The 16,989-nt window shown below is 39.6% G+C and overlaps 1 protein-coding gene across 10 annotated transcripts in view; it reads right to left on the bottom strand.

Moving 5' to 3' along the window:
• ANKMY1 (ankyrin repeat and MYND domain containing 1) overlaps nucleotides 1–16,989 on the bottom strand; it is a 134,503-nt gene that overhangs the window by 62,377 nt on the left and 55,137 nt on the right. For 7 of the 10 annotated variants that reach the window (XM_056819820.1, XM_007485961.2, XM_056819818.1 and 4 more), the window contains 3 exons: nucleotides 14,308–14,479; nucleotides 10,173–10,313; nucleotides 1,624–1,764 (listed from right to left, as the gene is read on the bottom strand). In XM_056819820.1, the coding sequence (XP_056675798.1) occupies nucleotides 1,624–1,764; nucleotides 10,173–10,313; nucleotides 14,308–14,479 (454 nt within the window). The remainder of the gene's footprint in view (nucleotides 1–1,623; nucleotides 1,765–10,172; nucleotides 10,314–14,307; nucleotides 14,480–16,989) is intronic. The other 3 variants (XM_056819816.1, XM_056819821.1, XM_056819822.1) reach the window with 3 other exon arrangements.

The raw sequence follows: 16,989 nt of genomic DNA on the forward strand, positions 1-16,989 counted from the left end.
AGTATCTAAGGCTAGATTTGAACCTCTTATTTCCAGGCCTAGCTCTCTATCCTATCCATTGAGCCACTTAGTTGTTCCCAAATCTTCTTTTTAATAAGCTCTCTCTTCCTTACTGTCCCATATCTTTGCATTTTTATATAGAGGCCAGAACCCAAAAATTGCATTGGAATCTATAGAGGCAGCATGCCATGACAAATAGAGCATTGAACTTAGAGTAACAAATACCTGGGTTCAAATCCCAACTCAGACACTTTCTAGCTCTGTGAACCTGAGAGCTAGATACTTAACTATCTGGACTTCAGGTTTTTTTTATATGAAATGGGCAAGTTAAATTCATTTGGTCTATGAGATCCCTTATCATGGAAATGAGATAAAAAGATAAAATTCTGCTCCTCCCCCTTCCCATGGAACAGAAGATATAAAGTACTGGCCAATGATTCCCAATATTGTAAACCCTACCTATTTTTTCCAAGGGACAGGGTTCTAGACCTGGAGTCAGGAAGACCTGAGTTCAAATTCAGATTTAGACACTTACCAGCAGTGTAACCCTAGACAAATCACTTTATCCACATCTGCCTCAAGTATTCTCAGCCATAAAAGAGAGATAATAACATCTTCAGAGATTTTTTTCAAATAAGATATTTGTAAGGGACCTAGCATAGTGCCTGGAAGAGAGTAGAAGCTTAATAAGGTAGAAGCTTTCTTCTTTCCTTCCTTCCTCCCTCCCTTCCTTCCTTCTTTCTATCATTCCTTCTTTCCTTTCTTCCTTTCCTTCTTTCTTTCCTTCCTTCTTTCTTTCCTTCCTTTCCTTTTCTTTTTTCCTTCCTTTCCTTTTCTTTTTTCCTTCCTTCCTTTCCTTCCTTCTTTCCTTCCTTTCTTCTTTCCTTCCTTCCTTTCTCCCTCCCTCCCTCCCTTCCTTACTTCCTTCCCTCCCTCTTTATGTTGTTATTGTTCATTCTTTGGAGAGAACCAATGGTATCATAGGCAACATCTTGACTTGCTCATGAGCTGGATTTAAGTGAGGTAGAACTGCCCAAAGTCATCAGCCTCACACTCTCTGCCAGAGTCATCCAAGTCAAATGGCAAGACTAAAGTCAGTCCTTCCTTCTATAGGTCATAACAATATTCTTATGGGAGATATAACATGGTACCATGGGAAAAAATGTTAGATGAGGAGTCAGAGAACCCAAACTGGAGTCTCAGCAATGTCATTTAGTGGCTTTGTAACTTTCAACAAGTCACTTCTTCCTCTGGGCCTCAGTTTCCTCATCTGTAAAATGAGGGAATTGAACTAGATGTCCTCTAGGGCTACAACAATCTCTTTGTAATAAAGAGTCTTTGCCAGTTCTTTCATTAGGTAAGGGAAGTTTTTACTATAAAGGCTATTATGGAAGATCATAATTCCCACCCATTAGAGTGTTCAAGAAGAAGCTAGACGCTAGAAAATTGTGGTTGGGCAGGGGAAAGCATGTGTTCCAGAAGAATTTTCAGCATGGGTTGGGAGGGGATTATACAACATGCCTGTTCTAAGATCCTTTCAACTGTATAATTCCGAGTTAATTTATGGCAGAAAGGTAAATCCATACAATGTAGACACGTGATTTATTAAGGCTTTCTCTTTACCTTAAAGTTATCTTCTCTCTCACATACAACGTGTAAAGGACTTCTCCCACCTTCTTCAGGTTGTAAATTAGGTGGAGTGTAATATGACAACGGTGGTCCACGTTCATTATTTAGCTTCATGGATGAAATTAAAGTGTCAAACTGCATTTGAGTAGAGAAATCAAAATAACATTGTGCCTATGGCAACACACCCCACTCAATCAACCCTTACCCAAACTCTTTCTCAACTCCCAACCTCAAATCAGAGTGAATTCTTGTGTCCTTATTTATGCTTGGCAGAAAAAAGTACCTTGGAATGATCACTGGAGATCAAATTACTTACAAATGCTATTTCACCCCCGTATCTCACAGATCTCTAATGTTGCCGTCAGACACAATTCCTTTGTTTCTCTTTTAAAAGGCTTTCACAACCTGGCCCCAAACTGTCTTCCTGACCATAGTCAGTACTCTAAACCCAGCCAAACAGGCCTTCCTGCTATTCCTCATCAATGCCCCACCATCTCTCATCTCTGAGTCTTTGGATTGGCTGTGCCCTTCTCCTGGAATGCCCTCCCTCCTCATCTCTACCCCTAAGAATCCTTTGTTTCCTTCAAAATTCTGTTCAAGAACCACCTACTTCAGGAAGCCTTTCTGGATCTCCCACCCTTCACCCAGCTATTTACTATCCTCATCCCCTGAAAATATCCTTAATTGTATAGTTGTTTACTACATGTTCTCTCCTCCAACAGAAGGTAAGATCCTTGAGGGCAGGGAGGCTTTATTCTTGTCTTTGTATACCCAGTTTTTAGCAGAGTGCCTGGTATATATGAGGAATTTAATAGATATTTGTTGTAGAATTTCCCCAACCTTGCTAGCAACCAAATGCCCAAACTGGCTCCTCTAGAAATTTCAATCATTTGAAATACTTGTCCTGCAGCACCACCCTCTCACCTTCCTGCCCATTTCTAAGAGAGACAGAGAGACAGAAAGACAGAAAGACAGAGAGACAGAGAGAGACAGAGACAGAGAGAGAGACAGAGACAGAGAGAAGGGGGAGAGGGAGGGAAGGAAGAGGGATGGAGGGAAGTGGGGAGAGAGGGAAGACAGACAGAGACAGAGGAACAGAGACAGAGAGAGGTGGGGATACTGAGACAGAGGCAGAGAGGGAAGGGGGGAGAGAGACAGAAATAGAGAGAGACAGAGACAGAGAGACAGAAACAGAGAGGAATAGGGAGGGAGAGAGACAGACAGAGAGACAGAGAGAGAGAGAAGCAGAGAGATACAGAGACAGAAGAATAGGGAGAGGGAAAGAGAGAGGAAGAGGGAGAGGAAGAGACTGTAGCCTTGTTAATAAAGGCCAAAGAACAGAATGCTTTTTTTCCTCCTGAAAGAAAGAAGAGAAGCAAATTACTGAATTTTTTGAACTTTCAACAAACATACTAACTGTTGATTTAGCTGGCAGAGAATGCCAGGTCTATAGAGCATTATTAATGAGAAATAATTTGTGCTCTGATTTCACAAATGGAGAGAAGAGGCCTTGTAAGAAGGAGAGTCAAGCTTGGCCTCCACATAACAACATAAAATCATAGGATCCTAGCTCTGGAGCTGAAAAGGTTTCAGAGACCATCTACTCCAACTCCTTCATTTTATAGATGGAAACTGAGGTCCAGGGAGATAGGATCATGGGATCACTTCATAAGATGGTAGCTTGAGAGCTGGTAAGGACGTCAGAGGCCATCTACTCCACCTCCCTCATTTTGCAGGGTTGCGGTTGGAAACTAAGACCCTGAGGAGAAGTCTAACTTTAGCCCTAAAACTGGAAAGCCTTTGAGGTCCCATGTAATAATAATAATCTGCCTGATTATTTAACAGATGAGGAAACTGAGACCCAGAGAAATTAAGGCTTTACCTAAGGTCACCAAAATAATGTCAGAGGTAGAAATTGAACTCCGGTCCTCTCAGCCCAGAGAATCTTTCCCCTGGACCACACTGTATCTCTGATTAAGGCCTGATGTATCACTTAAGCATGGAGGTTTTAAACGTGAAGTAGAAAAAGCGAACTCACTAATTGTTTAGATGAATTTAGTCCCATTTGTCCCCAGTCACAGCATGTGTAGGGAAATAAGATCTGCCTGCTAATTTAGACACTAAACGCTACTGGATAGAGAAAATGGAGCTCGGAGTCTGAATAATCCAGACTGGCTTATTGCCATGGCTAAGTTCACAAAATAACATAATTGCTCAACTTTGGTTCATTTTGCTTGTCTAGACATCAGCCAATGGGGTTTCCTCACTAAGTACATTTAATTTTATAATCATTCCACTGCATCAGTGGCATGTTTGTGGTATGTGCTATTTCATTTTTGTTTAGAACTTCTTATGAAAAAATTGAGATTGATACTGTCTCAAATATCCCATGATAATAGTTGAAAATTATCAAAAATCATAAGACTGTCAGGGCAATAACTCCAAAACCAGAAGGACCCTCAGTAACCAGCTAGTCCAACCCCCTCATTTTACAGATGAATTGAATGGTCAGACAGGTAGCAAGCATCAGAGATGATAGGCAGAATTTGAATCCATTTCCTCCTCCTGACATACCATGTTGCATTGGTTGTATGATAGCAGACAATTAAATGGAATGATCTTTTTCACTGGCCTTTTTTTTTTAAACATGGTTAATCACAATTTATAGTCTGTCAAATTCTCAGGGAGCCAGAAACCAAAAATTAAAAGCTATTCAACTACTAGGTATACTTATGAAATGAGTAACATAGAAAATTCACTATATACTTGAGAAATGTCTACCCCATAATTTTATTGATGGCCAATAAAATTACTTGTATAAATGTGATTTATTTTTCAAAGTTGCTTGGCAGAGACTTCCTTTTAAAGGTTAAAGAATATTTAACGGTTCACTTTTAAAAGCTCTGCTGCTGGTGGTATGTAAAAATATCCCAAAGTTCTTCTAAAGAATAAAATTCATGACTTCTTCACTCTTGAATAAATATTAAGACCGTCCCCTGTAATACATGAAAGTGCCAATATAATCCATATCAGACTGTCTCAGGGAGAGGGAGAGGAGGAGGGAGAGAAATCTGAATTTTAAAACATCAAAAACTGTCAAAAATCATTTCTACACGTAACTATGTATATAATAAAGATAATCCTCACAAAACTCTACTTATATAGAGTACTGATCTGAAGGATATTTCTTTCATGAAAACGATAAAAAGGAACTCATAAACCAATAGCCTTGGACTAAAACTCCCTGTGCTCTGTCTATCTGTTTGTCTCTCAAACACACACACACACACATAGGAAAATTGGTACAATCAGATGAACATCAGTTAAGGCAATAAGGGATAATTGAAGAGTGACTATGGTTTATGGGAAGTAGAAGGTTTGAAAGGTAGAAAAAGTCCCCAAAATTTGGAGCTTTGCTAAGAGGAGTCAGGGGGTGGAGACATGCCAGGGCCAGTGGCCAGCTGACTGCCAGTGAAGAGTGCTACTAAGATAAATATAATCATAAGTAACTAGGTAAAGCTTTATCTACTCACTAACCCACTTAAGGTGTAATCTGCCTGGACAGAATTTTGTGTTGTCATGAGATTCCACTACTGCAACCTGGTGAATTTTTTTGCTCTCTACTGCCCTCTCCTCCTTCCCTGCCTAAATACTGCCTAGTGAGCTGATATTACTTACCCTCCAGAGTTTCCTGCTCTCTAAATCTTTCTTTTTTCTGTCTATGCTTTTTATAATGGATTTTGTCTTCAGATAAAAATGAGCTGATTGTCATTGTAGAGTGAACCTCACAAATGGAAAACGATAAAAAGGAACTCATAAACCAATAGCCTTGGACTAAAACTCCCTGTGCTCTGTCTATCTGTTTGTCTCTCAAACACACACACACACACATAGGAAAATTGGTACAATCAGATGAACATCAGTTAAGGCAAATCTGAGCAAGGGAACTGCCTGACCTAGGCAGAAACATGTCCACATATCTGGCGCAATGAAATGAATCTATAGACAGACTAGCTACTTAGAAACAAAGAGTTCACAATTCCTCTTTCCTTTCCACAACCCCATCTCTACCACTGCTCTCAGCAAGAAGAGTGATCAATAAAATACATTGACATGGATGAAGGAATATACCCAGAAACCCTGATCATCATCCCTGTAGATCCTAAATGACTCTTCCTGTACTAATCTTTTGGTTCACAATCTCTTTCCTATTTCCTTTTCTAATCACAGGTCAGAAACTAGCACACCTGAGAATAGACATTTCAAGCTTTGGAATTATTCCCTGATTTTGAGTTAAGACAATCATGGTGCCATTCTCAAGGAAGAGGATACCAAAAGTCTTGACCTGGAGCTAAAAAGGATGGGCTTTGACAACCCTTAATGAGTTCATGGGGGAGGGGGAGGGGGAGAGAAAGAGAGAGATTTCAGTATAACAATATATTAAGCTCAAAAGGGAAATGGAGGGGGGTGTTCAGGTGAGGAAGAAAGATATCTGAGAAAGAAAGTAGAATAGATAAGGGAATGGTCATATGCAAAGAAAAATCAAATGTTAGAGAAGCATGAAGGAAAAATTAAGAGGAAAGGAAGAGGGAACACCTAGGTTGCTCAATGGTTTGAGAGCCAAGGCTAGAGATGGGAGGTTCTAGGTTCAATTCTGGCCTCAGACACTCCCTAGCTGGGTGACCCTAACTAAGTCACTTCACCCTGTTTGCCTCAGTTCCTCCTCTGGAAAATTGGCTGGAGAAGGAAATGATAAGCCACTCCAGTATGTGCCAAGAAAATCTTAAATGGGGTCACAGAGAGTCAAACATGACTGAAATGACTGAACATCATCACCTTATTTGTAAAAGGAGACAGTGGAAGAGAAAAAGGAAAAAGTATATATAAGAAGACAGGAAAGAGGGAAATGCACATTTGGTAATCATAACCCTGAATGTGAATGGGATAAACTCACCTATGAAATGGAAGAAGATAGTAGAAGGGATTAGAAAATGGAATCCAACAACATTGGTTACAAAAAACACATTTGAAGAGTGTTAAAAGAGAAGCTAAAGCAAAATTAATTATGCTTTAGACAAACTCAAAAAAAAAAGCAAAGGTAACCATCATAATTTCAGATGATGTTCAGTAATCAAAAACATACCAAAAAAATAAGTAGGGAAATCACATTATGCTTAAAGGCAACACAGATCATAAATCCATAATGGTTTGAGTTGTTCAGATGGTGGAGGTCCAAAGAAAATGTGAATGGGAAATGTTTGTTCTGTAATGCAACAGAATTATCTTTATCTTCAAGGAGACAACTAATAAATACAATAAGGGCACTGAATTGTTCTTGTTTCTTGTGTTTGTTTACATGTTCCTTTTTGTCTTTTACATTTTATGTATTTCCTTCATTACTTAACATACATATCTGTAAGGGTGTTTGGAGAATCTTTTACCCACTTATAGGACAGTCCCAAAACATGCATCATACTAAGCTTTATTTCCATTATGTTCTTTCCATGGAGATAGAATAATGAACCAATTACAAAAACTGAAACCTCTTAGATCAAGTCTCTAGAACCTGATCCATGTGAACCTGGAGCGTTGAGAGTCAGAGGACCTGGGTTCAATCCCATCTCTGATATTTATCATCTGTGTGATTCTGAGCAAATCACTGAAATCACCTGGGCATAAGTTATCTCCTTGGCAAAAACAAGGAAAATGGACTAAATGGTCTCTGAACTTCCTCCAGTTCCTAATCAGTGATTCTATAAACTCTCAAGAAGAGATTCAATAGATCTTTCCAGATCACATTTCCTATTTCCTGCATTAACTGAGCTGTTAGAGGTAGCTAGTTGCCAGACTTGCTGGCACAGTCCACAATATAGTGTCCTTATTATTGTTGGTAGCCCTGTTGGTTGGAGGTTTCATCATAAAGTATGCTATAATAAGCCTTCCTAAGGTAATGCACAAATATTGTTAGCAGAGGATAGAAGTGGCTATTAACCCTTCATACAGGGATAGTAAATAAGGATTTATCTTGCAAAATGAACTCCCCTCTATCATTACAAATTGGGGCATTCTCTGCAACCAACAGATTTAGAGACATTATATGATCTGCCCAGCCTCACAGAGCAAGAACATTTCAGAGGCAGAATATGAACCTAAGTCTTTTGGGCACAAAAACTGGTCCTCTGGTCACGTTACCATGGTCCCTCTCTGCTAGCAAAAGGCAAGGATAGTCCTCTTTCAGATAAGGCAAAAAAAAACTTCCCAAGGTAAGCTCACAGCTGTACAAAGTTAAACTATATATATATATATATACATACATATATATATATATATATATATATATATTGCAACAACCCCAAGAAGATCACCGGTTTAGCCAGACAAATCCCCAAGGGCTCTCATGAAACTGCCCATTTACTTTTCAGAGACTCTCTAGCCCCAGAACCAACATTTTCTTGGGGCAATCCAGCCACCTTGTCCCAATGCATGATGCTTTCTCCACCTTGTCCCAATGCATGATGCTTTCTCCTTGTGCCTACAATCCTAAAGACAAGCATTTACCCAAGCCCTCAATTTTTCTATGGCTAGAAGGTTTATTGAAAGCAGAACAAGATATATTGGCCCTTCTGGACCATTTTCTGGGCAAAGTCTAGTCTGAGAACTGTCAAGGGTAAGATCCATGATACCAGATCTTTAGCAAACCCCTCATTGTGAAGGAAATATGAAAAGGTAATAAGGAAGTCTTAGAACAAATGGAAATGAGAATGAAGTATCAAAACCTGGAATTAAGCAAATGGATTAAGGTTCTGGACTATAAAGATGATATTAGAAATCAATTCTTGTTATATTAGTTTAGAGATAAGAAGTAAAGAAGTTGGCTTGAGAAAGAACTGGAGTTTCAAACAGAGCTGAGACAGAGTATCAGTTTCAAATCTAATGGTTTTTCTGTGGGAGTTGGTCTCTGGCAATTGGCAGAGTTAGACTCTGTCTCTGAGGGCTTGGAGGAGGTAACATCTTTTCTCTCTCTCTCCCTCCTGTCTAAAGTAGAAGGAAATGAGGAAAAGGCCTGAAGGAGCTCAGTGTTTTCTTTTTCCAACTTGGGAAACACTATTTACTATCTATTGCTGTTTTCATAGATTGTTTTAACTCTGAGAGGACCAATGAAAACCCTGGTCTTTGGTTTGGATGCTTAGTCTGTTAAGGCTCAGAATCCTAACTTGGTTCTTGCTGAGACTCAGTCAGCTAGCCTTTGTTATTTTTATAACTTGGAGATGAAGTTAAGAATTATAAGGATAATCATGTTAGTTTATTTAGAATAGTAAAAATTTGGGTTAGTCAGACCAGGAAGGATCAGTGTAGCCTGTGGAAACAGGAGAAGCAGTTCCTTGAGGAATCAGGGAATTTTATTTGGGTGGAATTAGAATCCCTTAGAGTTAGAAATCCTTTTATCCTTATATTTTCAATAAGTATTTTATTTTTTATAACAAGAGTCTCTTTAGTATCCTTGCTCCTGGCCCTGAAGAGAAGTTCACTTATGAGCTCCCTTTCACTGATATAAACTGAAGATACTTTGTAAGCACAGCAAGCAGAGTATCAAAATCAGTTTATAACTCATAATCAACTTATTGCCTATTTTTTTACAGAACAGAGCCAGAGTGGGGAGGGTGGTTCTACAGGAGGCAAAAGGGGGTCAAACCTGAAATGCACAGATTCCTAGGTGAAGTCTAATCAGAGACATAGTGTGATTTCCAGCTTACAGTTGGGTGTTCAAATGTTCAAATCTCAACTCTGCCACTTAGTGCTTCTTGTGCCTCAGTTTCCCAACTGCAAAATGAGGATGTTGGATTAAATAATCAATTCTTAAATCTATTATCTTGGTGAAGATTAGAGGCAAGATTTGAATTCAGGTCCTTTGGTTCCATAGTTAGAACTCTAGCTATCACATGGGATCTGAGAGAGGCTTATGGATTCATTTTTTAAATTAGAACTACCTTAGGTGACCTTGGGCAAATCATTTGTCTTCCCTGGGCCTTGGTTTCCTTGTCTAGAAAATCAGTAATAAGTGAATGAAGTGGCTTTCAGGGCCCCTTCCAGATCCCAACCTATGATCTCAAGATCTTTCTTATCTTTATTTTATTTTAATAACAAATTTTCATATAAGTTTTCTAAAGTTATATGATTCATGTTTTCTCCCTCCCATCTTCCCTCCCCACTCCAAGAGTTGACAAGCAAATCCATCTGGGTTGTATTTATATATATATAATCACACAAAACTTATTTCCATGTTAATCATTTTAAGTGAATAAATAATCTTATAAAACCAAAACTGATCTCAAGATCTTTGACAAGCCATTTCAACTCTTGGGACTCAGTTTTCTCCTCTGTAAAATGGGGGAAGGCATGGACTAGATGTCCCCTAAGATCCCTTCTAGCATGACATTTTTGTTCTCATCCTCTTATCCCCAACACAGTGCCTGCCCCACATTGAGCACTTGCTTACTGAATATCTAACTCCTTCCTTCTGCCCTAGGATCAACGTGAAATACCTTGTCTCTCTTATATCCCTCATCTTGGTCTTCAGCTCTCGTGTCTGGGTCAGCAAGAGCATGAAGTAATAGTTCTGTGATTCTGATGCCCGCTTCCAGAGGCAGGGCTACTGCTATGTGGAGAGGACTGAGTGCTCTCATCTGTGGGAAAATTAAAAAAAAATGCATAGCCACATGGGTCAGACACAAGGGACTACAAGCACCAGAGACTGAGAAACAAAGCTTACTTTATAACAGCATTGGAGTCCTCCCACTTCAAACATTGAAAGTTAATGTGAGGATCAGCTAGGTGGTACAGTGGATGGACTGCCAGATCTGGTGTTAGGAAAGTTCAAACCTGACCTCAGATACTACTGCCAGGTGACCCTGGGCAAGTTACTTAACCCTGATTACCTAGCCCTTGTCACTCTTCTGTCATAGAATTGATACTGAGACAGAAGGTAAACATTTTTGAGAAAGACAGAAAGAAGAAGCAGGAGGGAGGGAGAGAGGAAGGGAGGAAGGAAGGAAGGGAGGAAGGAAGGAAGGAAGGAAGGAAGGAAGGAAGGAAGGAAGGAAGGAAGGAAGGAAGGAAGGAAGGAAGGAAGGAAGGAAGGAAGGAAGGAAGGAAGGAAGGAAGGGAGGGAGGGAGGGAGGGAGGGAGGGAGGGAGGGAGGGAGGGAGGGAGGGAGGGAGGGAGGGAGGGAGGAAGGAAGGAAGGAAGGAAGGAAGGAAGGAAGGAAGGAAGGAAGGAAGGAAGGAAGGAAGGAAGGAAGGAAGGAAGGAAGGAAGGAAGGAAGGAAGGAAGGAAGGAAGGAAGGAAGGAAGGAAGGAAGGAAGGAAGGAAGGAAGGAAGGAAGGAAGGAAGGAAGGAAGGAAGGGTGGGAGGGACAAAGAAAGTTAATATGAAATCAAGGGACATCAGTATTAGCTGAGATAATGGCCAATTAAAGTCTCTTTAGTGAGATTCCACACACTTTATCCAACAAAGCTGAGAATCATGTTGCAAGAAATTCTTCAACCCCACAAGATCATAAGACAGATATGTAGTGGGGAAAAGAAGACAGCCAATTCAGGTTTATACATTCAGGTAACCATCTAGTTGAAATTACCTTTAATAAATAAAGAACATTGACCTACTTCAACAAGTGAGGGGTGGAGCTGCTAATCTACAGAGTATTTGCATCTACCAATATCCTAGAAATTAATTTCAATGCAGAAAATATAGCTTTAATTTGTTCAAGTAAATTAACCTTCTGGGTCCTCAGTTTCCTCATTGGACTGGTTGGTTATCTTCCATATTCAAAGAGATCTGAGATGATATCAGCAAGTATTATCTTTTGACACATGCATAAATTGGATTTTAGTGAGGCAGGGTTGCACGAAGTCATCAACCTTACTGTCTCTTCCAGTCCCTGAAGTCCAATGGCAAGACAAAAGTCAAGATAATTGGTGATGGCCCAGGATCTAGTGGATGACCTTGGCATCTTTGATATCTAACTAAGCTCTAAGCATCCATAGCACCTACTTTAGCCACCTTCATGGCCACAGAAACAAGTTGTTCTCATTTGCCCCTTCTGTAGAAGGAAGTCTTCACATGCTTGGAATATACATTACCCCCTAAATCACTGATGGGTTTGAGCCTCATTGGTTACCCTCAGTCTAGTTTAACCAGGACAAAATGCCTTCCCCAATTTCTTTGCTAAAGTGAGGGTCCATGCCTGTGGAACACTGCATATCATGTCATTTTTTTTATACATCAATTTTGCTTTCCTCACTCAGATACCTTCCATATTTATCTCTTCCTTCATTACTATCTCTCTTGAAATGTGCCCCTTCTCCTGTCAAGACAAACCCAGTCATGTGCAAGTCCTATCCCATCTTTTCCATCAGATTGCCTCTAGTATGATCCCTATTGGCCCTCTAATCTGGAATCTCTCTCCTTCTACTGGTTCCTTTCCAGATACTTAAAAATATACCCATGTCTCCCTCATCCTTAAAAAACAACTCACTTTGTCCAACTATCCTCATCCTCCATCATCTATCTCTCCTCTCATTCTCAGCCAAACTCCTTGAGAGAGCCACCTATAGTCATCAATGCTCCCATTTCCTCTCCTCTACCTACTTTCCAAGTCCTCTGTAATCTGAATTCCAATTTCATTGTTTAATAGGAACTGTTCTCTCCAAAGTGAGCAATGATTTCTTAATTGCCAGATAAAATGGCTCCTTCTTAGTCCCCAGCTTTCTTCAACTCTCTCTAGCATCTGCCACTGTTCATCTCTTCTCCCAGGATAGTCTTTTCTAGTGCCGCTGCACTCTCTCTCTCTCTCTCTGCGCTCTCTCTCTCCCCTCTCTCCTCTCTCTCTCTCTCTCTCTCTCTCTCTCTCTCTCTCTCTCTCTCTCTCTCTCTCTCTCTCTCTCAGTCTGACCTCCCTTTGCCACATCTTCCTCCAGGTCAGTTGATCAGTCAAAAAAGTATTTGTTAAACAGTTTCATAGTGTTAAACAGTGTCAGGCACTCTGCTAAGTTTTAAGGATTCAAAGAAGGACAGAAACATTGTCCCTGCCCTCAAATATCTCACATTTGAATAGGGGAGAGAATATGCAAATGACTACGTATGAATGAGATATATAAAGAATAAATGGAAGGTAACCTGAAAGGGAAGGCATTACTGGTGTGGGAGTTGAGGAGGGCAGAGAATGGAACTAGGATGGGCTTCTTGCAGAAAATGGGATTTGAATGAAGCCTAGAAAGAAACCAGGGAAGTAATAAGATATGGAGGGACATCATTCCATGCATGAGAGATAGCCAGTGAAAATACATATTCTGGGAGACAGGGAGGGTCCTGTGGAAGGAATAGCAAGAAGGCCAACATCACTGGATCATAGAGTATGTGGAATGGCTATAAAGTATGAGAAGACTGGAAAGATAAGAAGGACCTAAGCTGTGAATGGTTTTAGAAGCTAAAAGGGATTGTATATTTGATTCTAGAGGCACATAGGGAGTCATTGGAGTTCATTAAGTAGGGGAGGTGTCTCATGGAAGATCATTCTGGCAGCTCTCTTTGGGAGATAGTTGAGTTAGAAGCCCAATCAGCAGGCTACTGCTATAATCCAGACATGAAATGATGAGGGCCTGCATCTAGACAGTGGCTATGTGATTGGAGAGAAGAATGCACATGTGAAAGTTCTCTGCAAGAGATTGGATATATGGGGTGAGCACAAATAAGGAGTTAAGGATGGCACTGATATTGTAAGCTTGGATAACAAGGTGGTTGGTGGTGCCCTCATTGGTAATATGGAGTTTAGAAGATGGAATGGCTTGAGGGGAAATAAGTTCTGTTTTGGGTAAATTGAGTTTGAGATGTCTATAAGACATCCAAGTTCCAGTGACCAATAGGGAGTTGATAATATGATGATACAAATCAGGAGAGAGTTTAGAGAGAGATCTGAGAATTATCTGCCTAGAGATGAAAACTAAACTCGTGGAAGCTGACAAAAGACAAATCAGCAACCAGATTTGGGGGACAACCACAGAGGAAAAATAAGCAAAGGAGACCTCGAAGGGGAGGGTCAGACAGATGCAAGAAGAATAAAGAGAAAGCAGCTTCAAAAAACCTAGAGAGAAAAGAGTATCCCAAGAGTTTTCAGAGGTTTCAAAGAGATCAAGAAGGATGAGAATTAAGTAAAGATTTATATTAGTTATTAGATTTAGTGATAGTTTTATCTATACATATATATGGATAGTATATATATATGGCAACTTTGGAGAAAATATTTTCAGTTGAATGATGAAGTTGGAAGCCAAAGGGTTTAGACGAGAAAGGAAGGCAATGATTGTAGATAGCTTTCTCAAATTTAACCACAAAAGGAAGAGGAGATATGGGAGAAAAGCTTGTAGAAACAGTCAGATTAAATGAGAACTTTGTTAAGGATGGAGAGGCAGCTGCCATCAGGAAGACTGAAGATTAGAAAAAGAGGGAACGATAGAGGACGCAATGTGCCAAAGAAGAGATAGAATGGGATCGTTTGTGCCTACAGAGGGCTTTGCCTTAGAAAGGAGAAGGACTATCACCTCTTCATGAGAGAATGGTAAAGAGATAATACACAGGCAAAAACCCAAGGCTGAACATTGTACAATCAAACTAGCACAATACCTTTGATGGAAATCGGACATCAGTTCTTGCACCATGCTCCAGGAGGAGCTGAACTCCAGTAACATCTGCAGCTCTAACTGGAAAGAAAATAACGTGCATAGGCTCTTTACAATAGTTGGGGTCTGCCCCTCGCTTTAGAAGTAACTCGATTGTTGCCCATCTGAGATTATGTCTGTAATCAACATGATAAAATCACCATTAGACATAATGACTAAGGATAGATTTCAATTAAAATCAAGATTATCTTTTTAAAAAAAAGAATGGTAGAAAAATGGAAGGAAGGAAGGAAGGAAGGAAGGAAGGAAGGAAGGAAGGAAGGAAGGAAGGAAGGAAGGAAGGAAGGAAGGAAGGAAGGAAGGAAGGAAGGAAGGAAGGAAGGAAGGGAGGAAGGCAGGGAGGGAGGGAAGGTGGGAGGGAAGGAGGGAGGGAAGGAGGGAGGAAGGAGTTTGAAATCAGGAAGATAGCTTCCTGAGTACAAATCCAAATCCAGCCTCAGACACTTACTAGCTGTGTGATTGTAGGCAAGTCACTCAACCCTATTTGCCTTAGTTTTCTCATCTGTAAAATGATCTGGAGAAAAAAATGGCAAGCCATTTCAGTGTCTCTGCCAATAAAACCCCAAAAGGGGTCATTGGAAGTCAAACACAACTGAAAAATAACCAAATAAAAACAACAATAAAGATTTGCCAAGAGGAAAATTTACAACATGTAGACTAGCAATACAATTTGGAAAATGTGGAGAAATTAAATAAAATACCAAAAACAAGACAGATGGTAAAAAAAAAAAATGAGTGTATTGTGAGCTGTCCCATGGATAAACCAGAAAGAGCCACTTCCTCAGGGTAAATCTCAAGAGTAAAAGAAATCAAGGAAAATTATTATTTTTTTTAAACCCTTACCTTCCACCATCTTGGAGTCAATACTGTGTATTGGCTCCAAGGCAGAAGAGTGGTAAGGGCTAGGCAATGGGGGTCAAGTGGCTTGCCCAGGGTCACACAGCTGGGAAGTGTCTGAGGCCAGATTTGAACCTAGGACCTCCCGTCTCCACTGAGCTACCCAGCTGCCCCCTAGGAAAATTATTAAAGAACATATATGTGTGTGTGTCATATTATTAACAGAATTAATGTTAAATTTAAAAGAAATGGATGACTAACAAACATAGAACATACCCAAATTAGCAAAACGAGAAGTAGATAATCTAAACTGAACCATCTCAGGAGAAATCAGATAACCACTAACAGCTGCTCTACAAAAGGTTCCACAATCAAATACCAAATGGATTACAAGTGAATTGTACCAAACTTAAAAAAAAAAGTTTCTATATTATAGCATTTCTTAAGAAACAAAAATGTAGAATGTTATCCAATTTCTCCTATGGAAAAAATATAATTTTTATCTCTATAATGAGCAAAAAGAAGATTGAAAAAGAAAATCATACAGAAATATAAAATGCTTGTATATTGGTACCCATAAAATAAAATTTAAAAAAAAGACATGGATGAGGATTTATAGTAAGACAGCTAAGCACTAAGAAACCAGGGGATTCTGCTTTGACCAAAGACCTTTGCCAAGTGAGAAGTACCACTTAACCCCCAAGTCATATGATTAAGAAGAAGAAAATGAGGGAGGAAGGAAAAAATAAAAAAAAGGTATGACTATTTGTTGTTACCTAGGTAGCTAAGCTTTGAAGTAATCTTGGATTCTAATGATAACCAGTGCTGACCTCAACCTGGTAGGTCACCCGCCAAACAAAAATACCATCCACTACCTCATATATTCCTGTTTGTTGAATTGGAGAAAGTTTGTTGAGGCTTTTCTCACTCTGTTTCCTACATAGAAGTTGATTTGGGTCTTTCAGGCCCAGAGGCACCATGAGCAAGTCCCTGCTGTTACAAAAAGAGAAAACCCATACGTTTTCTCCTGCCAAATCTGAGAGTCTGCCTTCCAGATGCCAATGCCTTGCTCAAGCTAAGACAATTCCTGAACCATGACTCCCCCACCCCCTTGCCCATAGGATGCCAAAGCACAATTGAAACCTTTCAGAAAGCAGTAAAGAACTGAATCACCCCACCACCATCCCCTGTTAGGAGCCTTGCCTCATCCCATCCCTCCCAACTCACTAGAAAATATTTTCCCTTCTCTGTTTCCCCTTAAAGCTGTCAGTTACTTATGCTGGTTAGTTTCTGTAAATAATTTGTTTTCCTCTTTTTTGTTCTTTGTTTTCAGGGATAAATCTCTGGAAATAGAAAGGAAGGACACATAGGGGAAATAGGTGACATAAAAACAAAAAAATAGCTTTAAAAATAATTTTAAACAAATATGGACCAAGATTTTAAAAATGTGCTACCATATTTCTATTTCTAACTAGTTTCTAATAATAAAGGACCTGATTTTTTTAATTCTCATCTCACTATTATGCAGGGGTGGGGAAGGAGCTAAAGTTAAGAGAGAAGTACCTAGACCTAACTGCCCACTATAATAGAACATAAGATAGAACTAACATTACATCTGCAAATCATCAGAAAACATTCTCATTAAAAGGAAAAATCATTCTCCCTCAGATTTAGGATTGATCAGAGCAAAATTTTGTCTAATTCTATTTACTTCTTTTTCATTATTTCATTGGCCTAAAAAGTTAGCTTATTGCTAAAGCACTGAGACACGGGAATAGAAAATTACATC

The sequence above is a fragment of the Monodelphis domestica genome, chromosome 2 (assembly GCF_027887165.1).
Source record: "Monodelphis domestica isolate mMonDom1 chromosome 2, mMonDom1.pri, whole genome shotgun sequence".
Lineage (NCBI taxonomy): Eukaryota > Metazoa > Chordata > Mammalia > Didelphimorphia > Didelphidae > Monodelphis > Monodelphis domestica.